The sequence below is a fragment of the Borostomias antarcticus genome, assembly GCF_949987555.1.
Source record: "Borostomias antarcticus genome assembly, chromosome: 24".
NCBI classification, from domain to species: Eukaryota; Metazoa; Chordata; class Actinopteri; order Stomiiformes; family Stomiidae; genus Borostomias; species Borostomias antarcticus.
In genome coordinates, this window is record NC_140257.1 from 12,115,645 (window position 1) to 12,143,084 (window position 27,440).

General features: G+C 45.3%; 5 protein-coding genes across 5 annotated transcripts; 2 read left to right on the forward strand and 3 right to left on the reverse strand.

Annotated features, from left to right (window-relative positions):
- Nucleotides 1-44: 44 nt before the first annotated feature.
- sec22ba (SEC22 homolog B, vesicle trafficking protein a) lies at nt 45-1,762 on the reverse strand. Its single transcript, XM_084458086.1, has 5 exons — nt 1,650-1,762; nt 1,341-1,450; nt 878-1,038; nt 572-718; nt 45-430 (listed from the first exon to the last, which is right to left on the reverse strand). Exons 1-5 carry the CDS (start codon nt 1,722-1,724, stop codon nt 276-278), a joined length of 648 nt encoding a protein of 215 aa, XP_084314212.1. The 5' UTR covers nt 1,725-1,762; the 3' UTR covers nt 45-275.
- A 2,455-nt stretch (nt 1,763-4,217) lies between these two features.
- On the forward strand, nt 4,218-5,942 carry LOC311325406 (uncharacterized protein C1orf21 homolog; the record flags this gene model as incomplete). The annotated part of the gene is made up of 5 exons (XM_084458098.1): nt 4,218-4,327; nt 4,969-5,054; nt 5,179-5,249; nt 5,387-5,447; nt 5,904-5,942. Exons 1-5 carry the CDS (start codon nt 4,237-4,239, stop codon nt 5,940-5,942), a joined length of 348 nt encoding a protein of 115 aa, XP_084314224.1. The 5' UTR covers nt 4,218-4,236.
- A 1,148-nt stretch (nt 5,943-7,090) lies between these two features.
- tsen15 (TSEN15 tRNA splicing endonuclease subunit) lies at nt 7,091-8,513 on the reverse strand. The gene is made up of 4 exons (XM_084458094.1): nt 8,360-8,513; nt 8,197-8,278; nt 7,952-8,087; nt 7,091-7,801 (listed from the first exon to the last, which is right to left on the reverse strand). The coding sequence occupies exons 1-4, from the start codon at nt 8,438-8,440 to the stop codon at nt 7,633-7,635; spliced, it is 468 nt and encodes a 155-aa protein (XP_084314220.1). The 5' UTR covers nt 8,441-8,513; the 3' UTR covers nt 7,091-7,632.
- A 594-nt stretch (nt 8,514-9,107) lies between these two features.
- Nucleotides 9,108-14,319, forward strand: LOC311325540 (procollagen galactosyltransferase 2-like; the record flags this gene model as incomplete). Its single annotated transcript, XM_084458257.1, has 12 exons — nt 9,108-9,232; nt 10,330-10,440; nt 10,582-10,699; nt 10,850-10,984; nt 11,429-11,633; nt 11,788-11,907; nt 12,477-12,550; nt 12,632-12,738; nt 12,931-13,063; nt 13,199-13,326; nt 13,483-13,689; nt 14,037-14,319. The coding sequence occupies exons 2-12, from the start codon at nt 10,349-10,351 to the stop codon at nt 14,317-14,319; spliced, it is 1,602 nt and encodes a 533-aa protein (XP_084314383.1). The 5' UTR covers nt 9,108-9,232; nt 10,330-10,348.
- A 3,192-nt stretch (nt 14,320-17,511) lies between these two features.
- On the reverse strand, nt 17,512-19,588 carry LOC311325336 (Krueppel-like factor 13; the record flags this gene model as incomplete). The annotated part of the gene is made up of 2 exons (XM_084458015.1): nt 17,512-17,765; nt 19,090-19,588. The coding sequence occupies 2 exons, from the start codon at nt 19,586-19,588 to the stop codon at nt 17,512-17,514; spliced, it is 753 nt and encodes a 250-aa protein (XP_084314141.1).
- Between the last annotated feature and the right edge of the window lie 7,852 nt (nt 19,589-27,440).

Sequence of the window (27,440 nt, forward strand, 5' to 3'; positions counted from 1 at the left end):
TTAGCAAACGCAGGGCAGTACCTGCACCCATATAGGCAGGACCAAAGCTATAAAGACATGACTCACAGTTGACAAGGACTTGAGTTTGTTCACTCAACACACATCTCCCAAGGCATCCGCTTAAGAACTTCAGCTTTGCTGTTCATAAATGCAACCATCTGGTAGGAACATCTCGAACTTTGAACTTTGCTGTTCATAAATGCAACCATCTGATAGGAACATCTCGAACTTTGAACTTTTCTGTTCCCCTCTTTCACAATTTTCTATTCAGTCTATCAAATCCACCAGAAACGCACATAGATGATAAGTGTGAGGACGAACACCGCCCCGGCTGCCACTTTGGCATAGGTAGAACGGATGTTGAGATATTTGGCATCACTGCGGTATTTCTTCGATAGGCTGGACAGATTGCTGGCTTTGGAGTCCAGAGCTGAAGGGATGAGGTCAGAAGGGGTCATGTTAGAATCCTACACTGTGATCAATAGTGATATCAATGTTTGTACTGTATGCAAGCAGCAATTAAATCTTTATTTGTTTGGTAGGTAGGTACTATGCTGTGTAAAGTTATTACCAGACAAGGCCTCTCCTCGCTGCAGCACCTCCTCAATGTTGGCGACCATGATTCTCTGGACGTCCTGCAGCTCTGTGTTGATGTTGCCCAGATTTCTCCGGGCCCTGCTGTCAATGTAGGACCTTTTGGTCTTCTGGATGTAGGTGTCTGAGGGCAGGTTCGGTGATAGGTTGTATTTCAATCAATATAGTGTAATTTGGCTTCTTTGCCTGATCCGAGGATAACTCAATGTATGTCAGTGTCAAATAGTTTTTTCTCCTCCCCTTTTTATGAAAAAGATCCCGGAGAGTAGAGAAAACATCTCACCGAACTCAATGAAACTGTACGGCCGAGAAACCGTGGGGACCTTCTTTCCATATTGATCGTGGAACTCTGTTTGGAGGTCCTCTAGGTATCCAAAGACCAGCCTTTTTGGAAACGCAGCTTCACACAAAGCCAGGTAGCACACGCCATGCTCTATTGCATAGCTGTTGAGACAAGCAAGAATAATTGAGAGACAGGTGAACTTACACATTAAAGTTTTTCAATAACTTAAAAGTTGGCATGATCTTGTTCACGTATGTCCAGTCTATGTGTAGTTCTACATCTCAAATTACTGTGGTACAAGTATGTACAGTATTTGTGCACCTCTCCTCTTCGCTCATCAATACATTGGAAGGATGAAAAAACATACACCATATTTCAGTTCAAACATCTGTTTTGATGCATGAAAGGAAGTACACAGGGCTTAGGGAAATTAGTTAATTATAGTACTGTTAAACCAACTTACTGGAATGTCACACCCCCAGCCTCCAAGGTACAGCGATTGGGGCTCTGAGCGTTGAGTTTACGGAATAGCTGCTTCGCCTGGTTCTGGTACTGCTGCAAGTCTCTTCCTGACTAACGAGGAAACGGTAGAGCTTCAGTTGCCAAACATATCATCATTCAACATTTTGTAATTGACTTATCTATAAACGTGTAACGCCGCCTGGTGGGTCAGATTCCCTAATAAAGTTAAGACGACCATTAGCTTCCCTTGAGGGATACTTGTAGCTATCTAGGCGGTTAGCTTGCTAGGTAGCCCACTATTCATTCAAACCTGTTCGTCCTCCTGCATAGATGCGGCAAGTGGTAGTCCGTCCGCCACGCGAGCGATCATCGTCAGCAAAACCATTTTGGCAGAACTCTTACTAGAGCTTCTGGAGTTGTCGTTTGGTGTGAAAAAAAAGCAAACTTTCCTAGCTTAATTTCTAACTTACATTTACCTAGCTGGAGCTGTCAGATTTCTAGCTAGATACTGTGTGAACCTAAACTCATATCCGGTAGCGGTGTCGTCAGGAATTTCAAAATAAAGGTCACGTTACTGTGAAAACATGTATTAGAACCCTTTCTGTCCTAAAGACAATGGAAAAACACAAACAAAACTACAATTTTTATATATATATATATAGAGAGAGAGATACAGGATCAAATTGATTGCGCCCCATCAATATGGGGGTAATGGATTCAGGACGGGAGGGGAGATAGACCTGTATCACAATTTATCCAGTAAATATAATAGCCAATTGCTTGTATGAACATGTGCTATATATAAATAAAATTGACTTGAAAATATAATTCTGGTTTAATGCGTATTGCTTTCATTCAAGAAGATTGGATGTGACAACCATAGAGGGAATAAAGTGAGAAAAAGGATGCCAAAAAAGGGATGGCAATGAAATAGAATGGTGTTTAAAGATAAAGGGAAAAAGCTGTATCTTTATGACTTTGATTTAATTTACTTTTAGCTCAAGGCAAGGCAAGTTTATTTATATAGCACATTTCAGCCACAGGGCAATTCAAGGTGCTTTACATGAGACATTAAAAGCATTAAAACAAAAAGCAAGACATTATAGACATTTAAAACAAAAGGTTTAGCTCAATTAGCTCAGCTAATTGTATATCATTACTTGTATCCCTTTATAGTTCATGTTGTACATGATGTTCTGGTGTTTGTGCTTTTTACAGCTTGTTTCTAGCCCAGGTACCACGGAGATACACAATTTACATGAACGCCAAGAACCGGTTAAATACAAACCTGAACGTTTGTAACCCCACCGACTCTTATTTTGAAATGTGATTGCGTTGTCTAGCTCGCTCTAGCGTTCTAGGATGCATGAGTTGGCCGGAAATCCTTGTTGCACCGCATATTACGGTCCGACTACATCAGTTTTAATAACCCTTGTAACTTTGTTATAAAAAGACAACTTTAAAAGAACAGATTATATATCAAATTCACTGCGTGATGTTTCAGATAAGATATATAATTTGAATGTGCGTTCATATTTTCTGAATAATGCTGGTTCTTGTCATTTGTGCATTAAAGCATATGGTGTTAAATAGTCATTTTCTGAATAAGATGCTTGTCTATACGCCTATACTGAATTTCAAATTCATCAGACCGGACCAGACAGTGGGCTGGACGGATAACATCTCGATTGCTAATGCCTGCCCTGTGTATAAAATGCAGATGCAGTCACCGATGCGGGCGCCCGCCTAGTCTCGCTTGAAGCTGGTAAAAACTCCCCCAAAATCAACGTAAAGGCGCAGAATCATGGGCAGATCCTGTACGAAATGGTAATTTGTTAAATCCCTATATTATGAGCAATGTGCTATTCGTTTGTTTCAGTAGATACATTGAGCTCTTTGTAGAATAGAATCGTTGCTCTCTTTGCATTTCTTTTGTTATTGTTTCAAGAAGGCTAAGCTAATTCATTTTGATCCCATATTGTTCGTTTTAATTCGACTTTATATTTTGGAATAAAGTCATTATGAAATAAATAGCAAGCCTAATTGTGGCTTTTAGGTTATATGCATTGCCTTATGGACAGAATACAGCTTGTGATTCAGACCTGGTTCTAGGTTGTATTACATTTAGGCCTATCCTTCAACAACAAATTGATCCAATACATTTATTATTGGATAGCCTATATTATTGGAGACACATTCAGTTGATCAGCTGACACCGCAGCTGGACTCATGCTGCGCTGTGAGATCACTGCGCTCAACCTCCAGAGACCCGACCGACGGTCATAATCAGGTCAGACCGCGGTCTCCATTTGAGGGCTTATAGAATTATGTTGCCCTAACACTTCGCGTTCTATATTAAGATTCACCCGTCATGCATTTGAATAGCACCTAGCTTTGTGCATTTTATCAAGAATGGAAAACATGTAGATCTAATGATGCACGCACGTAATGCAGTGACACAAAATTCACCCATCCCCTGGTCGTGGCCCAATACTCTCCGGCTCTCATGGAAGATTACCCGGCGCTTTGGCACCATGGGCATCGCTCAGCGTTTGAACAGCCTATTGTGTGGGGTGCAGCTGGCACCGAACGTGTGCCGTGATTGGGTTACCAGGCCGTGCATCTCTAAAATGAGGAGGTGCTCTTTGAAAAAACTAAAAACCGACAGAATGTTTCATTCCAGTCGAAGGGCTTTACCACCAAGGCAGATACCACGATTGTATTTTAACCGTAGGTTTAAAGTGTTAATGTTTTCCAAATCGTCCCCTATTCAACTCCACATTCCCAACCTCTGTTTGCTTTCTCCCACCCATATCAACCTTTCCTCTATCCCTCTATCTCCATCTCCGTCCCCCCAGGTCAGCCAGTGATGCCCGTGGGTGAGGAGAGTGGCTGAGATGGGCTGCACCTCAGCCAAGCAGGTGTCGGCGGTGCCCAGTGGTGAGGAGGGCAGGAGTAAAGCTTACAGCAATGGGGATCTTCTCTCTGGTCAGTATGGGAGCGTACACACCGGACATAGTGCAGTTTCGCCCAATATGTGCAGTGATATGTGCAGTGCTGTTTATGATATGAAACTTGATAACTGTTGGCTCCCAAACCAGTATCTTTTTCATGCATCATGTCTGTTGACCTGAAAAATGAGAACGGAGGTATTGAATTCACAGACGTTTTATTCAGTTCTGTTCAAAAGAAAGAGCCGACTGAGACTGCAATAGGTTGTTCGTTACTGCATGGCGAGTCACTCGGTCTCTGTATTGGGTCATTGCTGTACAGCATGTCTATGTCCCCTTTCTCTTTCATCTCTCTACTGTTGCATGTGTGTGTGTGTGTGAGAGAGAGAGAGAGAGCGAGAGAGAGCGAGAGCGAGAGAGAGCGAGACGGTGACAGGTCATGTGTTCGCTTGCCAACCATTGTGAAAAGAGGATTTACTTTGAACTGTGAGAATTCAAGCACATAATTATTTTGTTAAGTATTGAACTGAGAGAACTGTTGACCTGGATTCTGCTGATTATGGCGGCTCTTAGCAGATCCTGTCCCCCCCCCCTCGGCTGCTCTTGGACAGGAGTGTAGGAAAAGCTTGTGTTCTTTCGAAAGCTACATCTCTCATCATATCCCTCATTATTTTGTAGACGAATACAAGATGAAAGGAGTAGAGAAGGTGAAGTACATCAGCGGAGAGGAGGGTGGGGGGGACAGTTGCAACCAGGACAGCACGGTGAGAAGGATTTCTGGTGCTTATTCATCATACATGAGACCGCAGATTTTTCTAGGGCATGTCACGACCCCCCCTGTCAAAGCACTACTAATGCTAATGTACACCCCTCTTCTCTCTGTTTCAGGAGAAGAGTGCCCTGCTCAACAGGGGCCAACATACAGATGACACCGGATCAAATGGCAATGGAAAGATACAGTTAGTGTGATTCTAGTCTGCAATTTATCCTTTTAGTGTGGCATGTGTTCTCATTCTGTTGACTACTGTTTATATAATCTATTTGGCATATTGATAATCTTTGAAAGACAACCTTCTCTCTCTCTCTCTCTTTAAAGCATTCATTCTTCAGAGAGCCAGCAAGAGTTTTTCAGGATGCTGGACGAGAAGATAGAAAAGGTAAGGTCTAATCAGACATTAATAGCCTGACACTCAGACTGGTGCCATTTCATTTCACTTCATTATTCATTCTGAAGAAGCTCCCATTGCAGCTGTTTTACAAGATGGGCGTTGCCAAAGAGGGCGTCCTCAGCGATTAGTTCATCCCCATTAGTTCATCAACATGACAAAAGCATACATGCATAAAAACAAACAAACATACACAGGACACTGCATTCCAACCGAGATATCACTCTGGATGAGAGCCTTTCCAGACCCTGAATCGCATTTCGAAAATTAAAGTGGGCGTGTGATTCAGTGGCTGGAGCCAGGCTAACATTACTAGTCAAATACAGAAAACCTGACACTGAGACCCTACAGTCAATTTACAGTTACTTATCATCACAACTGTTTAACTTTAACATATGTCCCCAAGTTGAGGAAAGACATACCATTCAAACCATCTTTTATTTACAGGGGCAGGACTACTGCTCCGAGGAAGAGGATATGACATAGGGGCAGGACTGCTGCTCCGAGGAAGAGGATATGGTAAACTGTGTCCAGAGGGAGGAGGAGGATGTTCAAAGTGATGGACTGACTTTACCACACTACCCAAGTCCCAGTGACATTGTTCCTATTGGACTAGCCCATGTGGACGATGATATGGGTGGGAGAGGAACATATTGACCTGACCCAAAGCACCTTTTTTCAGCCCTTTGCCTACAAGCCAACCTGCCACACTGCCCAATAGCTTACAGTACAGATGAGCTCTAAGGAACAGCGCTTCCACACTCCACTGTGTCTATTATTTCTAAAGACGCTCCAACATGAGTCTGACTCATGTTTACCCTTCTACTTAGTACTCATTTCTCTAAACGTGTGGTCCCCTCAAAGAGACTGCAATACTGTAACATTCATTATGAAGCAATGGGTTGACTGAGACCAATATTGCTAGTCTTACTGGTTTAAAGGAATACCCACCTTATGTTTTGATGTTGCCAAGAATATTGGAGGCTGAGGCGTTGATGTGTGGATTGATAGAACTGGGGCTTAGTCAAGCTGAAACAGTCATATTATTGCAGACAGACATGACAAAAGGGCAACCTTTGCTCTTGTCATTTGGAATTCAGTGAAGTGTCTCTCTAGGTGGTAAAATACTGTCTGCAATGCTCTTGATGTTTCACTTCTGAATGCATACCTTAAAAGATAAGCCAACGACTTCCTGCATTCCAAGACACTTTTTGATTTCAGTATTAACACTTTTCTACATGTATGTTCATACGACGCGTCCGTCTGTCTCTTCTTTCACTGCGTAGGGTTTGTTTAATGTTAATACTCAGGGTTGAGGTGTTCCAGTCATGGTCTTTTGTAGCCAAGCTTCCCTCATTAGATACCGTTGCACCATTACACACACACACACACACACACACACTCTCATCTGAATCTGTGGATATCTCCTGTTATCAGTTCGCAGGGAGTATACTGTACAGTTGCATAGTAAGTCTCGTGTTGTCATAGTGTTGCTTTTTATGTTCATGTTTAGCTTTTGTTTTTCTAATAAATAAAAAAACAAGTGTTCAAGTATTTCAGTGTTTTCATTCAAATACAATTTCCAGAGTTCATGTCATACAGTATGCATCAGGTCTCTCAAGGAACATTATTGGTACATAGTATGCTGTACTCTACAGTAAATACAACAAGTGCACTCAAAGAAGGAGTATAAAATACCTCAACCATTTGATGCATATTACAATTTAAGAAAATTGTACATTGTACAATTCAGTACATCTTCCACCCTACTTGCCCACACTGGGTTCAAACTCGGGTCCTCTCACAAACGCACGTGACCACCTCATAAACACCGCTACCAGCTACGCCACCGAAAAGTTAGCGATTCCATGGCGCGGGTGGGCGGTATTAAATACTGAGGAGTGAGTTTAACCAATCCAACTCAGTTAAATCAGCACCAAACATCCACGTCAACAGGATCTTCTATGGTGTCCCCTGATCACATCTCTGAGAAACGTTTCTCACGTGTGTGTGCATGTGTTACTAGGTTTGGAAAGTTGGTGACTTTACTGCAGGTCCTCTGAGGTTCTCCTCCTCTATTGCCTTCTGAGTTCTCCTGGATGTTTTCTGAGGTTTCCTGGATGTTCTCCTCTGTGGTTCTCCTTCCCCTGGATGTTCTCCTCTGCGGTTCCCCTGGTCATGGCTGCTGGCGTCTCTTTCGGTGCTGCCGGCGGCCCTGGTCCTGGATGCCCACTGGAGGGTCAGGGGTCAGCAGGCCGTCACTCATCCTTTGGTAGACCAGGCTGGAGTCTGACGCCACCACACACAGCAGCATGGGGCTGCCCAGGCCCAACACCGATCGCACACTGAAGGAGAGAGAGAGCTATACTGAGACTGCAAAAGAGAGCTGGACAGGGCAAAACATTTACCAACTAAGCCTTTTGTACACTAATTAATTGGCTTCGAATGGAGTGTTGTTATGAGGTACTTTTCAGAGAGTACAACTCTCCTCACACCTTCTGTGGCTGAGAGGTTTGTGCACAGGCAGGGGGAGCACAGTCTGTAAGGGTGCTCCTTCCTTCTCCCTCCCCTGCAGCAAAACCAGCTGCAGCTCAGCACACGGGACGCCTGACACCTCCTTCCACTGCCGTACTGCGTTGGGCAGCAAAGATGAGCATAGATGTGGTAGATGAATAAGAGTGTCTACTAATAACTAAAATACAATTCGATTTTGCTGTGGACAAACTCAAGTTGAACTCACCTTCAGCAAGATCCAGGTAAACTAGGAATGCTGCGTGGACTTGGGCACTGTCTCCAACGTCCAAATTTATCAGATGCTGATACTAGTTACAAATACACAAGGTGTATAAAGGTTAGCATCCAAACTAGCACAGACCAAATACTGGTATTATGTTGCCACTTGCCATTGGGTGCTGTAGAAGCCAGTTAGCAGGAAGTGGTTTCTCAGTAACACTCTCTTCTGATTTCTTTGTGCCCTCCGACATTGGAACTGCTAAAACAGATCAGAAGCGTTTGCAAAGCAACTGAAATTTTCTCACCGCAAAAGTCATGCGGCTGTCGGCATGAGTCAACGGCGTTTTCATTGGTTTGCCAAGGTGCTCCATCGTATTTGGTCCGGGAGGAAAATGTCTGGTGATTGATGTTCCCTATTGGCGGAATGTGCGTTTTTACTGAGGGCACTCACACATTTAAAGCAATCTTGATTTAAGCCGTGATACTGATAAGTAAATTGGAACATGGTTTTCATGCAGTTTGCCTTGACTCCTTGCTTTTTACAGATGCCTGCTGTGCCTGATAAAATAAAAATGTCCATCCCCACAAAAAATCTTCAAATTAAATGTAATAAAGTAGCATCAGTGGGCAACATTATCTCATTATTTCTTCCTAACCTTCATTTATAATTGATGTTAGGATGCAGGGTCACTGCCACTGTCAGCCAGCTAGCATGCGCTCATGTCACACCTGCCGTTTCCATACGCCTGCTCATTCATTCCGAGGGATTCAACTGGTGGGAGTGAAGGAATAGAAAGGTGTAATACAATGACTTTAGGATTTGTTGGTATCGGACTGCTTTTCGTGACTCTAACTTTGAGACTGCCATTCACCAGCACAGAGGACTTGACAATTGATCCGCTGGAACTTGATCGACCCGAGTCTTCCTTGCTGAAGCCTAAAGTATTGATCACAGTTCTTGCGCGCAATGCAGAGCACAGCCTTCCCTACTTCTTGGGCTGCATTGACAGGTTGGACTATCCCAAGGATCGTATCGCCATCTGGTAAAGCATATTTGAAAATAGTTTTTCCGTATATGCATCTATTATTAAAGGATCAGTTGAATGGAGTGGCCTGGGCCACCAATAAATGTCAACAACTCAAGAAATACAACAAAACAATTCAATTACATATCTCTTGATTCGTATTTTCGCATTCCTTTCTTTTCTTTATTATTGTCATATTGTTGACTGTGGCGTTAACCCTCATACTGACTGGGGTCCTCGCAGACGCCAGAGTTACTTTTTGTCATATCTCATAGGTGCTGTATTCTATCATTCAAATTTTTCATGACTTTGTCAATCAATTTATTCCCAATGACTTTATATCATTATTTTCTGTTTCAATTGATGTTTGTTAAAAATACCAATGTATAGGGGCTATTGGGGACCCCAGTCAAAACACCTGCAGTTTTAATAGGTGGAAAAAATATTGAGTTCATGTTTGACATGGGTTCTAATTTAAACTATCACACATCGGGGGGGTTAGGGGCACAGACGTGTGTGGAATGAGCAGTTTGTTGGTTTCAGAGGCCAGTGCAGTTTCTGTAGATTTAAAGAAAACGGTATGTTTTTTGTTTTACACAATATACACATTAACAGTAACTTTGCTAAACTAACTAACTATAAATCTCAGATGACAATTGCATAACTCATAATGTTTTGAGAAGAAAAAGTTTTGCTATGATGGTTGTTTCTTCAGTAGTTTAATCTTGGGGTCTCCAGGGACCCCAGTCCGTCCATGTTAGGGTTAATATGTTGGTAGAATGAAGGTTAATGGCAATGTGTCAGTGGGGTCCATACGTTTGCAAACAAAACAATAATATGTCATAATATGCTTTAACGTACATTTCGTAGACCAAATGTTGAGCGGCCTCAATTCAGCCCCTCCAGACTGGTGAGAAGAGTCAACATGTCTCTCTCGGCTCAGAGGGACAGCATGACGTGGAGGGTCACTTCACTGTGGATGAGATGAGAATGAGGAACTGGGTGCTGCGGTGCCTGTAACTGTAGGCCTGCTGTGCCTTAAACCCCTATGGAAAGGTAGGATAACGTTTTGAAATGTAAAAGTGTTGACGCCTTGGAGCCTGCTGATGTTTCAGGGCTGCCGCTGACCACAGCATGGACAATACCACTGCCATGCTGCAGGAGTGGCTTAGAGGAGTCCAGAGCCAGTACCACTCTGTGGAGTGGAGAGTCATGGAGAAACCCAGGTAATCATGGTGTGTGATGCAGTACATGATATGGCTCAGTTTACTCCTTTAGATTAGCATCTACTGGTAGCTGAAGACCAAAAGGCCTCTCTTCCCCAAATAACTATGTGCTGTCTCTCTGTTTGCCTGTTTCTCCCCCAGCTCCTATGAGGATGAGCTGGGGCCCAAGCACTGGCCGAACTCACGCTTCACACACGTGATGAAGCTGAAGCAGGCAGCGCTCAGTTCAGCTAGGGGATTGTGGGCTGATTATATATTGGTGAGATCATCATTACGTCTACAACATCTATTTGAATCAATAGAGTGATTCGGAGGAACTTTTGTTGATAACCTTTAGCTGTGATTATAGTGATCACAGTGATCAAAAATGTGTTTTGGGACTGATGCTAATTATTTCTCCATCACCCAGTTTGTGGACAGTGACAACTTGCTGACAAACAGGTGGGTGCTGACCGACATGATGGCAGAGAATCTGACGCTGGTGGCACCCATGCTGGAGTCCAGAGTCCTCTACTCCAACTTCTGGTGTGGCATGACCCCGGAGGTACATTTTCATTGGTGACCTTTTTGTTGCGCTTCTTTTTAAGATCAGCAAGTAGTAACGGACTAGTAACTGTTATTTGAAACTCTACAATTACATACTTTTGAAAATAGATTTACTTATACTAATATTGTAATTTAATATCTTTATGCTTTTTTAAGATCAGCAAGTACTTGTGGACCAGTACTGTTATTTGAAGGTCTACAATTCCATGCTTTTCAACATAGATTTACTACTAATACTGTAATTGAATACCAAACTAAACACAAAATGTTAATGAAACATTTTGACTGTTCCATAATCACACACATTTTCTATCTTTCTAAATGTTCAATAATTGTCATAAATCATTTGTGATTTAAACGAGTACGCATGAGTAGTAACCTTTTCTGTGAGCGGACCCCTGCACTTTGGTCATACCCATTTCCTGTTTGTCTGTCCTGTCAGGGTTATTACAAGCGCACCCTAGAATACATCCCCATCCGCAAGTGGAAGCGCCAGGGCTGCTTCGCAGTCCCCCTGGTGCACTCCGCCTTCCTGCTGGACCTGCGGCGCAATGCCAGCCGAGCGCTGGCCTTCCACCCTCCCCACCCCGACTACACCTACCCGCTCGACGACATCATGGTCTTCGCCTTCTCCGCGCGGCAGGCAGGTCAGAGCGCGGGCGTACGCGCGGGGCTGTGAGCGCGGCGTCACATCCCGGGCGTCTGCTGCGTTGTGGATACGGGACGGGGCCGGTCGGATCATGGACCTGCTGTGCATACACTGTTTTTTGTTGTTGTTTCCCTTTCTGTGACCCGTTGCAGAGGTGCAGATGTACGTGTGTAACAGGGAGCATTACGGCTACCTGCCACTGCCACTCAAACAGCATCAGAGTCTGGAGGAGGAGGCGGAGAGCTTCACACACACCATGACCGAAGCTCTGAGTATGTGTGTGTGTGTGTGTGTGTACTCACTAGCTGCCTCCACCAGTTCGGGGTGCAGGTTGCAGGGGATAAGGGGGTCGGGGAGAAGTATCGCTCATGGTTTATGCCAGACTCAAACATGTACATGTATGTCCCGAGGATCGGACAACACTTTTTAGTTCACTCTCCCACAGAACTCTGCTCTCGCTCGCTTTCTGAGTAGATATCTCCATCTCTATCTATCTTCTCTGTCCTTTATATCTGACACTCTATTTCTCTCTCTTTTTTTTATCTGCTCTCATACAGGCCTGTCTCTGTCTGGTTCCTCTCGCTTTCACAGACCTGTCAGAATTCTCACTGCTCTGTTATAGCTCTCTCTCTCTCCCTTCCTCCTTCTCTCTCTCTCCCGCTCTCTCTCTCTCTCTCCCTCTCCCTCCCTCTCTCTGCAGTGAATCCTCACACAAGTCATTGAGACTTTGAGAAATTCCCCCAGAAACCATACATGGGAAATGTGTTACCTTCATACCTTTTTATGATGTTGTCATTGCAATGTACTCAAGATTCACAGTAACACAGATTTCCCTCTATAGTTGACTACACCATGGAGCCTTCTGTGTATATCCACTATAAACCTAAAGAGCTGGAAAAGATTGGATTTGACGAGGTAAATATCTCTAGGTTCAGTCCTTCACTCTCACTGATTTAAGAATTCAAACCCAAATGAAACTCGCCCTCTTCGTTCCAGGTCTTTCTGATCAATCTGAAGCGCCGCTTGGACAGGCGCGAACGAATGCTGAACACTCTCGCCGTCTTGGGCATCGACGTCACTCTGACGGAGGCGGTGGACGGCAAGTACGACACCACAGCCACAGCATACTCAGAAAGGAGCAAAAGACCTCCACAAGACAAAACTTTACTTTGTGTTTGATCGTAGAGAAAAACATGTGCGATCTTAAGCCCAAAAGTACCTTTTGAATGTGTGAATGCTTGGATTGCTGTTTATTCTTCTTTCTGCCTGTTTCTCGTCCTCTCTTTGCCTCTCAGAGCCCTGAATTCATCTCAGCTGCATGAGATGGGCATAGAAATGTTGCCAGGATATAAAGACCCTTATTCAGGTCGCGTGCTGACTAGAGGGGAGATTGGCTGCTTCCTCAGTCACTACAACATCTGGACGCAGGTGCACATCAGTTCCAAACACCTGCAATCACAGTCTACAGCCTAAGACATCAATGCATCAGTCTACAGGTTACAATCTAACAACATTCTTGCATCACATTCTCTCTGAGGCTCAGTAGTGTATATCGCCCCCTAGGTGGCGAAGCAGGGACTGCAGCGTGTGTTGGTGCTGGAGGACGATGTGAGGTTTGAGCCCAGCTTCCGTAGCAGACTGATGGCCATCATGGAGAACGTGGACCGTGTGTCACTGGACTGGGATCTAATGTGAGCGCTGCTTGTCTGCATACCGCACATAGGCTACTGACAGTTACTTAACCAAACTGAAAACTAGGCTACTGTAGGTATTCTCAAAGCCACCCATGTGTTCTTTCTCTCTCCCCTTCCTTCCTCCTCCTCTGTGCCTTCGGCCTCTTCCGGCAGCTATGTTGGCCGTAAACGGCTGCAGGTGAAGCAGCCGGAGCGCTGGGTGGAGGGGGTCAGTAGCCTGGTGCATCCCGATTACTCCTACTGGACCCTGGGCTATGCCTTGTCCCTGCAGGGGGCTAAGAGGCTCCTGGAGGCCCAGCCCCTGGGTAAGATGCTGCCGGTGGACGAGTTCCTGCCCATCATGTTCAACAAGCACCCACAGTAAGTCCTTGTGTGTATCTACATATTCCTTGTCCTTGTATATATCTATATACTTTTTGTACTCTTCTACGTATATTCTTTACTCTGATCCTTTCTGTACATTCTTGTTGCTGTAACGCCCCCCCCCCCCAACCCCCGGGGATTATTAAAAGTTAATCTTATTTTACAACGACAGTCAACATGCATGAACCCTCTGTCATGCTCACGATTTCTGCCCAAGCTCAGTCTTTTCCTTGCCTCCCTTGTCTCACATTAGATTATAATCATCAGGTAATTATCATTTATTTTCTGCAAAACCGGGGTTTCGGAGTGATTATCAGTATCCTGTCCGTAAACTCTGTTCTCAGGGAGGAGTACATGGCCCATTTTGAGCGGAGGGACCTGCAGGTCTTCTCAGTGGAGCCGCTGCTGCTCTTCCCCACACATTACACCGGGGAGCCGGGCTACTTCAGCGACACGGAGACCTCCACCATCTGGGACGACGAGGCCGTGGCCACCGACTGGGACTGGCAGAGCGTCCAGAGCAGCAGCAAGCAGGACGGCCAGGACCGGCCGGCAGCGCTCGGCGCCACAGACGCAGCCGACGTGTCCCCGTCCTCCTCGGACACCAGCAGCAGAGATGAACTCTGATGAGGGAGGACAAGAGCAGCTGCCGCTCTCTCCCTCTTTTTCACATTCTGGAAAACTTTATTCCTTCAAATGCACTTGTCTGGTGGGCTTCTATGATTGGCTTTTGTGTACACAGCACACACTGAATAAAAGGGTGTACAGTATGTGTTGACTGAACTGAATATCTGTACTAAAAGAAAAGTAAATATACAAAAGTACAGGGGGTACAAAGTAACCGCGATTCTATATTTGTTAGAAAGATATAAACCTCAATGCAGCCCGATTCTGCTCTGCTCGTTAATGTTGGATATGTGTGAATGATTAATGGTGGAAATCTTTACCAGACATTACAGTACAAACAGCCACAGCAATCAACTTAAGATTTTATTTATTTAAAAAAGCACTGGCAGTTTTGTATCAAGCAAACAATGGAACCAATTATTGTAGTAGTGTTCCAAATGCCCAAAAAAAAAGCTATGAAAAAAAGAATTAAACCACACAAATGATAGTTGCAATAAATTAATCTGCAAAATAATAGAAACAAAACACGCTGGTACTTGGGTGTTGCACAGATAATATGGAAATCCCAGCGCTTTGTTTAAGACACCTGAGAGTATAAATATCGAACAACTGTTGCAGCAAGTATTAAATTAGTTCCACAGTTCCAATTATTGACAAAAAACAAAAGCTGTAATAATTACATTATTCATGTAAAAATTGCATGATAATTACATTATTCATGTAAAGATTAGGCATCCATCTAAAAAACGTTTGTTCTGTACAAACAATGTGCATATTTGAATTAGTGAAGAGTGTGAAACCACAGCAATGTTTGCCTAGAAACAGGCAGCACAGCAAAGCCTTGGATACATTTGTCCCCAAAGCCAGATTTAGTGGTTTGTAAAACAGATGGTCTATTAATATCCAGACTCGTATAATTATTTATATTGCAGTAAGTCCAAAATAAACAGAAATCCTCAATCTAGGTGTAATTGCTCCACAGATAACAGGGCAGAACTACGGCAAATCACAGAAAAAATAACATACTTTCTAGAGTGAAGTCAAACTCAGTACAGCATTGCATACATGAGAATGTGATGAATGAACCAAAATAGTTTCCCTAACTAAATGTGGTATCAGTTGAGGAACAAAATGTATTCAAAGCTCAATGGCTTAATGAGCATTTCTAAAGGTAGTACAGGGTTTTAGCTCCATTGCAAATCCAGCTGCTTACCAAGGCAAGACCATTCATTCTAGGAAAACAAACCATGAGGTAAATTTGTGATGGTGAAATCATGACTTTGATGAGACTCACTACACAAAACACATTGTAAAATGAGATCCAAAGAGACATGTTCAATTCATATGAAAACATAGCAAATACTTTTGAGATCATGTTTAGTCTTTGTAAGACAGTCCATTTGTTCCAAGATAACTGCCAGCAGTTACCAACAGAGCTGTCAACATATTTTAGGATCTTTGAAGAATGTATACAAATGCAAAGCGATGCTTTGCTTTTAGTTGAATACAGAGCTGTATATCATTCTAATAATATGGTGAGTCCCTATCCCTATCACAATACAACAAGCACTGATCTAGCAATGCAGCAAAGTGACCCATAAAGTCATCTGTTGGTGTGCAATAGGAGACACTGGAGGGATTGCGTGAGGAGGCGCCATAGGGTCTCTCCAGTAACCTTCCCCAACCTCCACTCCCTAGAGATAATGCATCTGGCCCATCCACCAGTCTAGGGTGCGAGGGCTTGGGCTGGTTTCTGATCAGAACCCCAGGCGTGCGTCGTACTACAGAATGACAGGTTTTGAACAAAAGCTCTGAAAGCACCAAGTAAACACAGTGTGTTCCATTTGAGAGTCTGAAAAACATCCAGATAAATACAGTAAAGTCATTACAGGGAGAGGACCTTAAATGACCATAAAAGCGAACGAATTAAAACACATGAACCCGATCTATTTTTTTTATCACACTTCTTAAAGCACTTTAAGGCGGTTTTACCAACCATTGGTTAATGAGATACACGTAAAAATATAAAATTCCACAGTGTTCATTTGCAGAAGCATATCGATACAGTGCAACCTATCAGCCAAGCAGAATTAAAAACAGCGCCTTTAAGAAAAAGTGCCATATTGCATAATGTGTATTTGTAAAATTGTAGAAATTATCAGACTGTAAACACAGTGCAAAGCAAGTATGGAATAGTTTAAGGCTTTCTGAGTTTCCTGAAGTGTTGTTCACTGAGATAAAGCAAGAAGTGACCATAAACTGGGCACAGTGGGAACAGTAGAATTTCTCTTCTTTCTGTAACAAAACGTTAATAGACACGCGCATACAAACTCACAAGCAGCACTACCCTATCCAAGCATATACTGTCACCCCTAATATAAGGACTACAATTCATCACAAGTATTACTTCTGCTAATAGTATTATAAGATATCTATAGAATAGAAGCTTAAAGCCAATATACATTTGCATCAGTATCAGACAAATCACTACATGTATCATGTGCCAAATCCATTTTATGGATGATAAAAGAAAGGCTGATCTAGACTTATGGATTAGTGTGATCCATTGCTCAGTACTATCGGAGTGAAGTTTACCTGCATTTCAAACGATAAATAATGCAATATATATGATACTGCAAAACATAAAATAACTAGCCTACGCCAACTAATTCAACAAAAAGCCTGGAATGTGCAACCTCTAAAACTTAAAACATTGAATCAGCAAAGCTGCTAAGAAGCTAGTCACCTCTGTCTCTACTTCAAAGTAGACCTACACTACAAAAAAAAACACAAATTACAGCCTCTATCAAGGAAAGGAACGGGGCACGTTAAAACGGCTCACAACCATGTTTGTAAAGTAATGAAAATAGCCTGAGAAAACTTTTGGCTGATGCGTGTGTGTGTGTGTGTGTGTGTGTGTGTAGTTTAGACTCGATAATCCCTGCATTTGAGTGTTTTCTGTAACAGTTTTGAGAGAATGAGGTTGTGTGGAGCTGAGGTTGTGTGGAGCGAGAGTGGCCTCTCCTCTTGAGCCACAGAGGACGGGGCTGACTCCGCCCTCCTGCCAGGTAGTGGGTGGTGAGACATGGTGGGGGCTGAGGCCCAGCAGGTGATTCTGATTGCAGTGGGTAAGGACCACTCCCCTCGGTGACCAGCGCTGACCCGAGGTCCCGGGACCAGGGGGGAGCCTCTCTACTGGCCCGGGGCGGGGCTGGACGCCCCCCCATGCCCACCGGATGAACCTTTGCGCCCCAACATGGCGGGCTGGAAGTCGGGGTGGCGGCGGGCGTGCTTGATCAGATGGTCGCTGCGCATGAAGCGCTTGTCGCACAGGGGGCAGAGGAAGCGCTTCTCGCCGGTGTGAGTGCGGGTGTGGCGCGCCAGCTCATCAGAACGGGCAAACTTCTTGTCACAATCCGGCCAGGTGCAGGGGAAGGGCCTCTCGCCTGGGGCAGAGACAGACAGAAGGTGAGAGACCTTCACCAGTATTCACACAGTAGCCTAACACCCCCCAAAATCCAGATCCACACACTGAGTGCTACACTGACGCACCCCCAATAGCGCCTAACTAAATTCCGAAGTTAATTTTGGATACCAGTGTTAAGATCATGTCATCATAACTGTCTGAAAACATTACATTTTGAGTCTTAAATCTATGGAATTGGCTCATTTGGAGCTTTGTAGTAGCATATGCTGTGGTGTAAATGGGCTTTTTTGGTATGGCAGCCATCTTAGATGATCCCCTTCCACTCCACTTACTCAGTAGAACAAACTCAGAGCTCTTTCAAATCCCTATTCTACAGGCTACTGTACACTATACACTCACAATTGTTCATGTATAATGTCTTAAATCAAATGTAAGCACGTTACAATGATTTCCTACTAAGATTAAATAAACAGAGGAAGATGTAAGGTAGTAAGGTAATAGAACTAGTTTTGATAAATTATGACACTATAATAACCATCTTATAGCCTACCTATAGGATGAAGTAAAAGGTTGAGGCCACATGTTGCCGTAATACAAGGACATGCACAAGGGGGTGCTAAGGGGTGTATTCAAGATCACAAGGCCAGCCCACGTTTTGCAGCAGTTTCATATCCCCCCCGAGTTTGTTCGTGGGCGTTCCCAGTCTACATCCAACAGTTTCCATGTTCTTAAACGTGCGCGCCCGTGCTAACCCTGAATAACCACCTAGCCTCATACTATGAAGTGTGTGGATTGGACACCTGAACGTCCACCTGATGTAAGACTATAAACAACAATATAGATAGAAATATGCCACTACTTTGAGTTTATCATCCAATTTTACAGATGGATGATTCAGATTAAGGCGACTACCACATGACTATGTATCAGTGGGAGACTGTAATTACGATTTGGCAAACGATAGGCTAGAACAAACAACATGCGCAAAGTAGCCTACTACGGACATATTAAGTTACACCTCGTATGCAAATCTGGATGTAGATGTTCGTCACAGTAGGCTACATTTCGTCCAGCCCCATTCTTTTGTTCAATACTTCTTTGTTATAGGCCCTCTGTTGGGGATCTTTTCCCCCCTTTGTTAGGTCGAGTTATTGTACTAAACTCGAGGGTTAACGGCAGACTCCCTCGCCCACCCACTCCATGTACCCCTGAACAGAAAAATAATTGTCTTTACACTAACAGGAACAAGTTATGGACACGTTAAAGTTCTGGGGGAAAAAACAAGCACACATGACATTCGCAAACACCTTTTAACATATTCGACTTTGTAATTGTAGGCCTACCTGTATGTGTTCTGATGTGCGCTTTCAGATGAGATGATTTCCCATAAACTCTGTCGCACCCGTCGAAAGTACACTGATGTCGCTTCACCGGGGACCGGGGCGCCCCTCCTCCCCATTGCGGTTGAGTGGCATTGTACTGTCCAGGAATCGGAGTGGCTGAGGGGGTCATGGTAGGGGTAGTTGAGTCAGACAACGTGGTGTAGCCGCTTTCCCCGCACGAGGAGTTGCTGCTCTCCGAGTAGGCCGACATGGGACGGAACTTGCCGTGGAGATCGGTCAGGATCCCGGCCACCGTCATCATGTTGGCACCCTCGAGTCTCAGCGTCTCTCGCACCTCTCTGTCCTCGTTCGACCCTTCGGGCTCCCCGGAAAGCAGGGCCTGTGGACGGGGCTGGTTAGCAGCAGGGGCAACCGGGGTGGGTCGGTGCAGGACAGGACCGCTAGATATCGACACTAGACATTCGGCGGCGAAGTAATCGGAGTACGCAGACATCGACATTGCTTTACCCGGCTGGCCTCCTTCTTTTTTAGGGGGGGAGGAAAAAACGCCTTGTTGTTTTCAGAGTCGTGGTAGCTAGGCGACTTACCACGGATTTCGACCTCGTTTTATGAAACAAACTCGATGTACCGACTTTATCCAGTAAATTATTTACCGTCACTAGCTCCGTCGACTGATACGTATATTCGAAAACATTAAATTATATTAAACAAAAAGGAAAACTACTTTGCCAAACGTGCCCGTAGCTCCAGCCTAGCATGCGCTTCACATCGCCCGACGGTTCATTGTGTCTGACTCTGAAAAGCCGGTCAAACCCACGCCCCCCGGTAGAGCAAAAACGCATAAACTGACGTTGCGGACTGACGTTAACTGCGGGCGTGGACCATGGAGGCGTGGACCGACGAGAACGTCGTGGGAAGGGAGAAGGTGGTGGGGGAAGGAAAGTCTGTGTCGTCGTGGACATCTAGTGGTGTTCTAGGCTACTCTCTATTACCAACTAGCCTCGCGTCACCAGGCTCTCCTCGGGGGAGATTATTAATTATCAACTGGTATGATAGAAGTGAACCATGCTCACACTGCTCATAATACCCATATGCTATGCTCTGGTAGCCTACTCTTCGATAGACAAGCCAAGCATGTGTGTATGTAAAGTATCAACACACATGTTGAGGCATTGTGGAGCTGAAGACACTAGAGGTCTCTCTTCTCTTGGAAATTGAAGTGTCTGCTCAAGATTCTCCATTCAACTTGCATGGCTGATAGCCCCTTGTAGGCCTTGTTGTAACTTATAGAGCCTAGGCTACATTTTCTTTCATGCATCTTTATTTGCCCATACATGATAGAAGTCATATTCATTAGCCTCGCGTCACCAGTCTCTACTCGGGGAGAAGAGCCTGGTGTCTATTTACTTCACTGCCCCGTCATCCGGCTCGAGCCTGTAGAGCCCGCCTCCAACATCCGCTTGCTTTATTTTTCCTTAACCGGTAGTTCTCCTCGCATCTTCTTTTACAATTTTCGTCGGTGTTATGCCTCGTGATGCCATCGTGAATGTTATCTACTCGAAACGTCACCATGTGCAGCCTACAGTAAAAACATTACAACAACTGTTCTTCTTCCGGTCCAGACCGGATGATTATGCGATGCGTCATCGCGCTTCCACTCTAGACCAGCGAAACAACTGCGAACGAGGCAGGCCCCAGACTACATTCATAAATCTCCACTGCTCTCATGTAAATACAATACTGGAGTAGCCTAGGCTATATACCAAATCTGGTATATATAAAATATATAATAAATAAAATAATTTTATATATATATAAAAAACTGAGGAACAATTTAAATGTGTTCTCAAAATGCTGCATACTGTGCATTATGTTTTTATACACACACAGTTGAGACAGATTGATTGATGTTATCAGAATTGTTATCATGCTGTCAGAATTGTAACTCAATAAAATTGGTATTCAACAGACAATTGTGGGCTCTTTAATCAGTAAGGAGGGAGTAGTGGGGTGATAGAGGGGGGTCTTTCCATTCTAGGGGCTCAGTGTTCTAAGTCATTCAGTGGATGTTTGTAGCTCTGGCTTGGAAGGTATTTCCTGATTGGATGCTATGAGCAGCGTGGGTCACTGGCAGCACAAGTACATGCATTCACTGGCTGTGAACAGTGACTGTGTTTCACCCAGCTACTTACATGAGGAGTCTTGAAAGCCAGGGCTGCAGTGACTTTGGGCTGTTATGGCCATGTCCTTGATTGAGCGTCTCTGCCTCTTATCCATGGCTTTCATTCTGTATGGTAAGCTATCTGTGACTTCTGACTTGTGGTCATGCATGTGATGTTTTTTTTAACCTTCAAAATCTCTAATTCATTTAATAACAATTATTATAAGGTGTATTTGTATAGCACATGTTCATATAACTAAATGCAATTCACAGTGCTTCACAGACAATTTACGTTTTGTTTTTTTCATTCTATGGTTGTGACTAATGTGAATATTTTTCCTGAGATAGGAAAAATGATTTTGATGTCAATCACATGGAACTGTTAATTTAGTAAATGAAACACCTGGAATACCTACAGAGCTTGTGAGACTTCTGTTTTATGTGGTAGGTGATTGCCTTCAAATGGATCAACAACTCTGTGATTCTGGTTGTACTGGTGAGAACAAATATGACATTTACAGACACTTTATATCATAGCCTAGACCAGTGGCGGGGATCTGTATCCAACTTTGGGGGGACATTTACATTGAAATTTTGCAAGAGTATTTTTTGGGGGGGGCATCTTCCTACACAGCTGTATGGTCATTTGAATGCCACTACCCCAATATAAATATGTGGGGGGGGGGGGGGCAATTTTAATGATCTCAAATATTGGGGGGGACATGTCCCCCCTGTCACCCCCCCCCCCCCCCAGGATCCCCGCCCCTGTCCTAGACGATTGTTGCTTGGTGTATGCAGTATTTCATTGATAATGTGTGTTTGTCTATTCTCTCCTGGCCTTAGTGTCCCCCGACAGCTCCTACCAGAGAGGAATGAGGTACACCTACAGATACAGCACCACAATATCTACTACTCTTCAGGGCTCCAACGCGGGCAGAAACGGGCTGGCTCTAGACTGTGTGGTTGATATTGACGTGATTTCCAAGTGTCATTTATTAATGCAGGTAAGTGTCTTCTTGACTCAATCATACTCCAGTGGGAGGTTGCATGAGTCTTTATGTGAAGTGAACTTTTGTGTTCTCCCTCTAGATCAGGAATCCACAGATAAAGCGTATGTCCCCACAGAAGGAGCACTCTGTGCAGCGACTAAAGAGTTTAAGGTAAAGCTGAAGTGAACATCCACGTCTTGGCTTAACTGGTATTGTGTTTGATCTGTTTGTGTCTTTTGCTTTCAAAGCAAGTCTTATTTCAACATCATGAAGGAATGTCGCAATTGTTTTTCCTACAAATGTGATACTTTAATCAAAAAGACAACATCAGAGGTTAAGGGTCCAGAGATCTGGAGCGTCTCCAAGGCCGATCTTGTGTTTTTATTTCCCAGGGAGTCACTGGAGAGGAGTCGCCTTAAGTTCTCCCTCCGGGGGGGAAAGGTCAGTGGCCTCTGTCCGCAGGAAGGGGAGCAGGTGTGGACCCTCAACATCCAGAGAGCTATACTGAGCATGCTCCAGACCTCCCACACGAACGCCAAGAAGGAAATCGTGAAGGAGGTGAGGGTTGAACCATGCTTTGTACACTGTGCAAGCTTTTTTTTTTATATTCTTGTACTCTCTCTCTCTCTCTCTCTCTCTCTCTTTCTCTCTCTCTCTCCTCATTCTCAAATTATCATCCTCGCTCCTCATTCTGGTAATTCTAGTCCAGCTTGAACACCACGATTAGTCTTCAGATGGACAAATGTACTGTACCACCCGTTGGTTTACAAGTTCTGTGTAGAATTAAGCTGCCATATGTCAAAATGCCTGCTGCAGAGGGATTCCCTTGACTAATTTGTCTATGTTGTGCTTGCTCGTCAGACAGATGTGTATGGGACCTGCACCAGCTGGTATGAGCAGAGGGGGCCTGTGCTAGTGAAGACCAGAGATCTCCAGCAGTGCCAACAGGAACGGCTGGCAGACTTCTGGCCTCATTCCTCCCGTCTGACAGAGGACACTGTGAGTGTGCCCTCCATCTTCTCTCCCTCGATATGGAAAAGAGCTTCAATAACTTCTACAACTCTGTTCCACTTTCTATTCTCTAACAGTAGAGGCAGTGGGTTACTGTCTATTTGTGGTGAGCACCACAGAAAATACATGTTGACTTTGTCATATCATTAGTGACCTTTAGATGTTCTAGGCTACATCCAAACAATCTTAAGCTGCCGGTAACAGGCGTCAGTTCCACTTTGACCACGGTGCGTCGCTGTCCTCCACGCTCAGACCGTGCACTCCAAGCTCCAGTGCACCCAGCGGCACGGGACTACAGTCATGGAGGAGGTGAACTGCACAGAGACCGTCTCCATGGCAACGCCGTCATGGACCACAACGGGCGCAGTGAAGACCCAGACGGCGTCCACCCTCGTCCTGCTCAGAGCCCAGGAGGGGACGCCCTCTGGACTGGGTGGGTGTCTTATAGTGAAGCCCGCAAGGCTCTGTGCGAATTTACATTCGTCACAGCGTCACCGGCGTCTACGTACTTTTTTGTACAGTTCAGTAAATATGAATTTCCTGCAAAGGACAAAAAAGACTAATCTAATCTAATCTAATTTAATCTAATCTAGTCAGAGCTATACATAACACAAGCCGATATGCAGCGACAAACCTTAATGACGACACAACGTGGTCAGTTACACGCCTCTCTCGACCACCCCCCTGTCAGACACTCTGGGTCCCGGCGTGCGGACTGACCTGCGCTTCGAGGAGGAGGGGGCAGAGGGACCAGTCCGAGGCAGGACTTCCTCTTCCCAGGAGGCCTCAGACACTGTGAGGAGACTGTGCAGCCTTGCTGCCGACCAGCGACAGGTGGGACACTACACCATGCACCGTACACACATATACAACGCCATTCATTCTTTTATCCATATTCAATGAGTTCCACCAGTCGCCCATGTTGGTACATTACTGATATCACTAATAACTCGACCAAACTGTGAGGAATATACTTCTTGCGTTCTTGCGCAGCAACATTTTTGCTGTTCACAGGTGCATACCATGAGATAGGTCAGTGATGTCACAGTTTGAGGAATTCTGTTCACCTGCTAGCTGTAGATGGATGATGAAACACCTCAACCTCTTTCACACACACACTTTCCCTAGAAGCTGTCCGCTGCCACAGAGGTCTTTCCCTAGAAAGTGTCCACTGCCAAATCAAAGTTGGCTTGTATATGTATTGTGGTTTAGTTTTGCCCACGGGGCTTCTCCCTCTGAGCCAATGCTTTTAATTTAGCTCTCGCACAGAAGGTCAGTCAAACCCAATCTGGCAACCAACGTTAAAGTGTGATCTAACTTGGCAATCTCACTCTCTCTCTCTCTCTCTCTCTCTCTCTCTCTCTCTCTCTCTCTCTCTTTCTCTCTCTCTCTCTCTCTCTCTCTCTCTCTCTCTCGCCCTCTCTCTCCTTTTCTCTCTATTTGGTATGATTCATCCAAAGGAGATTCTTTACATGACAGTATAGTTCGATTTATACCTCAGAGTGACCCTATTCTTGTCTGTATTTCTTATTTACACATCGCAGGTGTCAGAGCTGTTCCTGCATCTGGCCTTCCAGCTGCGAGCAATGTCCCTCCCGCTGCTCAGGGAACTCTGGCAGGAGGCCTCCTTCAAGTGCCGCAATGACTGGTCAGTCCATCTCCATCTGTCCAACCGTCTTCCCTCTGTACCCTGATCCGGCCGCCTCAGTTCTACATATCATCCTAATGCCAAAAAATCAGTCTTTAACTGAACTGAATGATGCATGAATGATACCAGCCTAAATACAACAGAGGCCCTAGGATTCTTGTAGAGGGCTTGGTTATGGCGTCTAATAAGTAAGATACACAGTCCTCTGCTGCAGGGCGGACAAAGGGGAGTCTGTGAGCAGGAGCGCTGCCAACTCTTAACTCTAGATCTGTAGCCCCGCCCTGAGAACGTTTAACCAGACACCACTGGGAGGACTGGACCTACGTAGGCAAGTCTGCTCATGTAAATTCCTTAGCCGTTGCAGGATAGTTTACTTTTGATGACAATAATTGTTCCCGTCCCACGGGGGTTGAATACCGTATACGCAAGTACAACCGCCGCAAAATGTCGCGTTGTGCTCTGTTGTCCTCAGGCTGCCGCTGTTGGACGCCCTCCCGGCGTGCGGTTCGGAGGAATGCGTCCTGCTGCTGACGGACCTGATCAGGGACAGAGAGATAGAGCAGGACCACGCCCACTCCTACCTCTCCACCATCGCCCTCATCCCTCATCCTTCCCCGCACGTCATCGGCTCCGTTAATGTAGGAGATAGACACCCGGACGATGTTGTTATGAAACTGTCATGCGCTTATGACTTCTGGCGAGCAGTAGTACACCTCACTACTGTACCTACGTTAAATGACTGTAACGTAACGAAAAATCCTCAGTGATATATAACGTCAGCTCTTTCTCGCCCCGTTCTCTGCGCCAGGCCCTGTTGGAGATCACAGAGGTGCGGTCCAAGGCCTGGCTGGCTGGTTCCTCCCTGGTCCACCAATTGTGCCTGAGGTCCCCATCACCGTGCAGTCACATCCCCCAGGTCCAAAGCTTCATGCTCGCCCTGGAGAACGCCCTGGGTTCTGACTGTGGATCAGAGGAACCGTCGCGGCTCACAGAGGTATGCCTACTAACTGTTGTACCGTGAATCACACTTCATTTGTAAGTTTAGGATGAAGATGACTAGAAGAATGATGACAAAGGAAGTGAAGAGGACAGTTATAAGGATGATGCTGCTGCTGATGACGACGACGCTGATATTATGATGATGAGGGACCCACCACTGATATTCATATTAATATCATGTCTCCCCACAGCTGCTCTATGCACTGAAAGCAGTGGGAAACGCAGGGCTGGCTGCCTCGGCCCTCGTCCCCCAGTTAAACCGCTGCGCTCGGAGTCGCCCCGCGGCCCTGGAGCTGAGGCTGGCCGCCATTCAGGCCTTCAGACGCATCCCCTGCTCCGCTGACGTGAGCGCCGCTCCACCCGGCATCGAGAACGTTCCTAGCGAGGTGTACCCACACATTTATCGGTTCCAGATGCCCCTTGTCACGGCCACCCCCCTCCCCCCACAGAGGGCGCTGGGGGTGTGGTTGTGGGGGGCGGGAGGGGCCTGTGTGATTGACCGCTGTTTCGTCCCCCGCAGAGGAGCTCTGTGGTGCAGCTGTACTGCTCTCACCGGGAGGACGCGGAGGTCAGGATCGCTGCGTACCAGCAGCTCATGCGCTGCCCCGACCTGGAGGCCCTCCAAGCGGTGAAGCTGACCCTGAGCAACGAGACGTCCAGCCAAGGTCCTGACCTGTGACCCCTGTAGGGGGACGACACTCGCGCCGGGGGTTTCGGACGTGGCGCGACGCTACGCTACCCAGCGTTGTCAAAATACGGAGCAGCATGAGTGAATGTGGATTGTTTCGTACTATCTCCCGTACTGTTCCCTGTGTTAAACCTACAGTACAAGCGACGGGAAGGTGATTGGTTGTTGTTACTTGTGCTTAACCAGTGGGCTCCTTTGTGTGGAGTCACCTGACCCACATCCTGAGGACCGAGGACCCCCTGAAGCAAGCCTTGATGGAGGCTCTGCCTGATGACATCATCTCCAGAGACTTTGAGGCAGAACAGTGGAAATACTCCTCTTACTCAGACTACACAGCCGACTCAGGTAATGCATGTCATGTTATGTCAGTTATCTGATGCTGCTACTGTATGTTTTTACCACCATTTCCCCCCCACTTATTGTTACAGTAGTGGTTAAAGGGAAGCATTTCCCATACTACTGTATGTGTGCATTTCAGGATTGGGAATTACAAACATGGAAGGATCCCTGGTGTTCTCCCCTAAGTCCTTCATACCACGTTCAGCCATGGCTAACCTGACTGTTTATGTCCACGGGAGAGCCTTCAACCTGCTTGAGGTCAGGAGATTAAATGGGACACTGAATTTAATGGTTTTATGAGTGAACTTGAACACTGTACTACCCAAGTTCACTGCCAACGAACCTTGCTCTTTCTGACATTTGGAAATACAAATCTTTGCATTATTCTGCAGGTGGACCTCCGTGCGGAAAACATTGAACCTCTGTTCAAGCGCATTTTCGGTCACCAATCCAGCTCTTCAGATGAGGAACTCGCCAATCGAGACGGAGAGGAGGCCAAGACAGAGAGAAGGAGAA

What these genes read in the sequence shown, in the direction of transcription:
- sec22ba (XM_084458086.1), bottom strand. Translation starts at nt 1,724, where the DNA reads ATGGTTTTGCTGACGATGATCGCTCGCGTGGCGGACGGACTACCACTT. An exon ending in GCTGGGGGTGTGACATTCCA is followed by an intron (nt 1,039 to 1,340) that starts GTAAGTTGGTTT and finishes TTGTCTCAACAG; the next exon opens with CTATGCAATAGAGCATGGCG. An exon ending in GTACAGTTTCATTGAGTTCG is followed by an intron (nt 719 to 877) that starts GTGAGATGTTTT and finishes ACCTGCCCTCAG; the next exon opens with ACACCTACATCCAGAAGACC.
- tsen15 (XM_084458094.1), bottom strand. Translation starts at nt 8,440, where the DNA reads ATGTCGGAGGGCACAAAGAAATCAGAAGAGAGTGTTACTGAGAAACCA. An exon ending in TTACCTGGATCTTGCTGAAG is followed by an intron (nt 8,088 to 8,196) that starts GTGAGTTCAACT and finishes TGCCCAACGCAG; the next exon opens with TACGGCAGTGGAAGGAGGTG. An exon ending in AAACCTCTCAGCCACAGAAG is followed by an intron (nt 7,802 to 7,951) that starts GTGTGAGGAGAG and finishes TCTCTCCTTCAG; the next exon opens with TGTGCGATCGGTGTTGGGCC.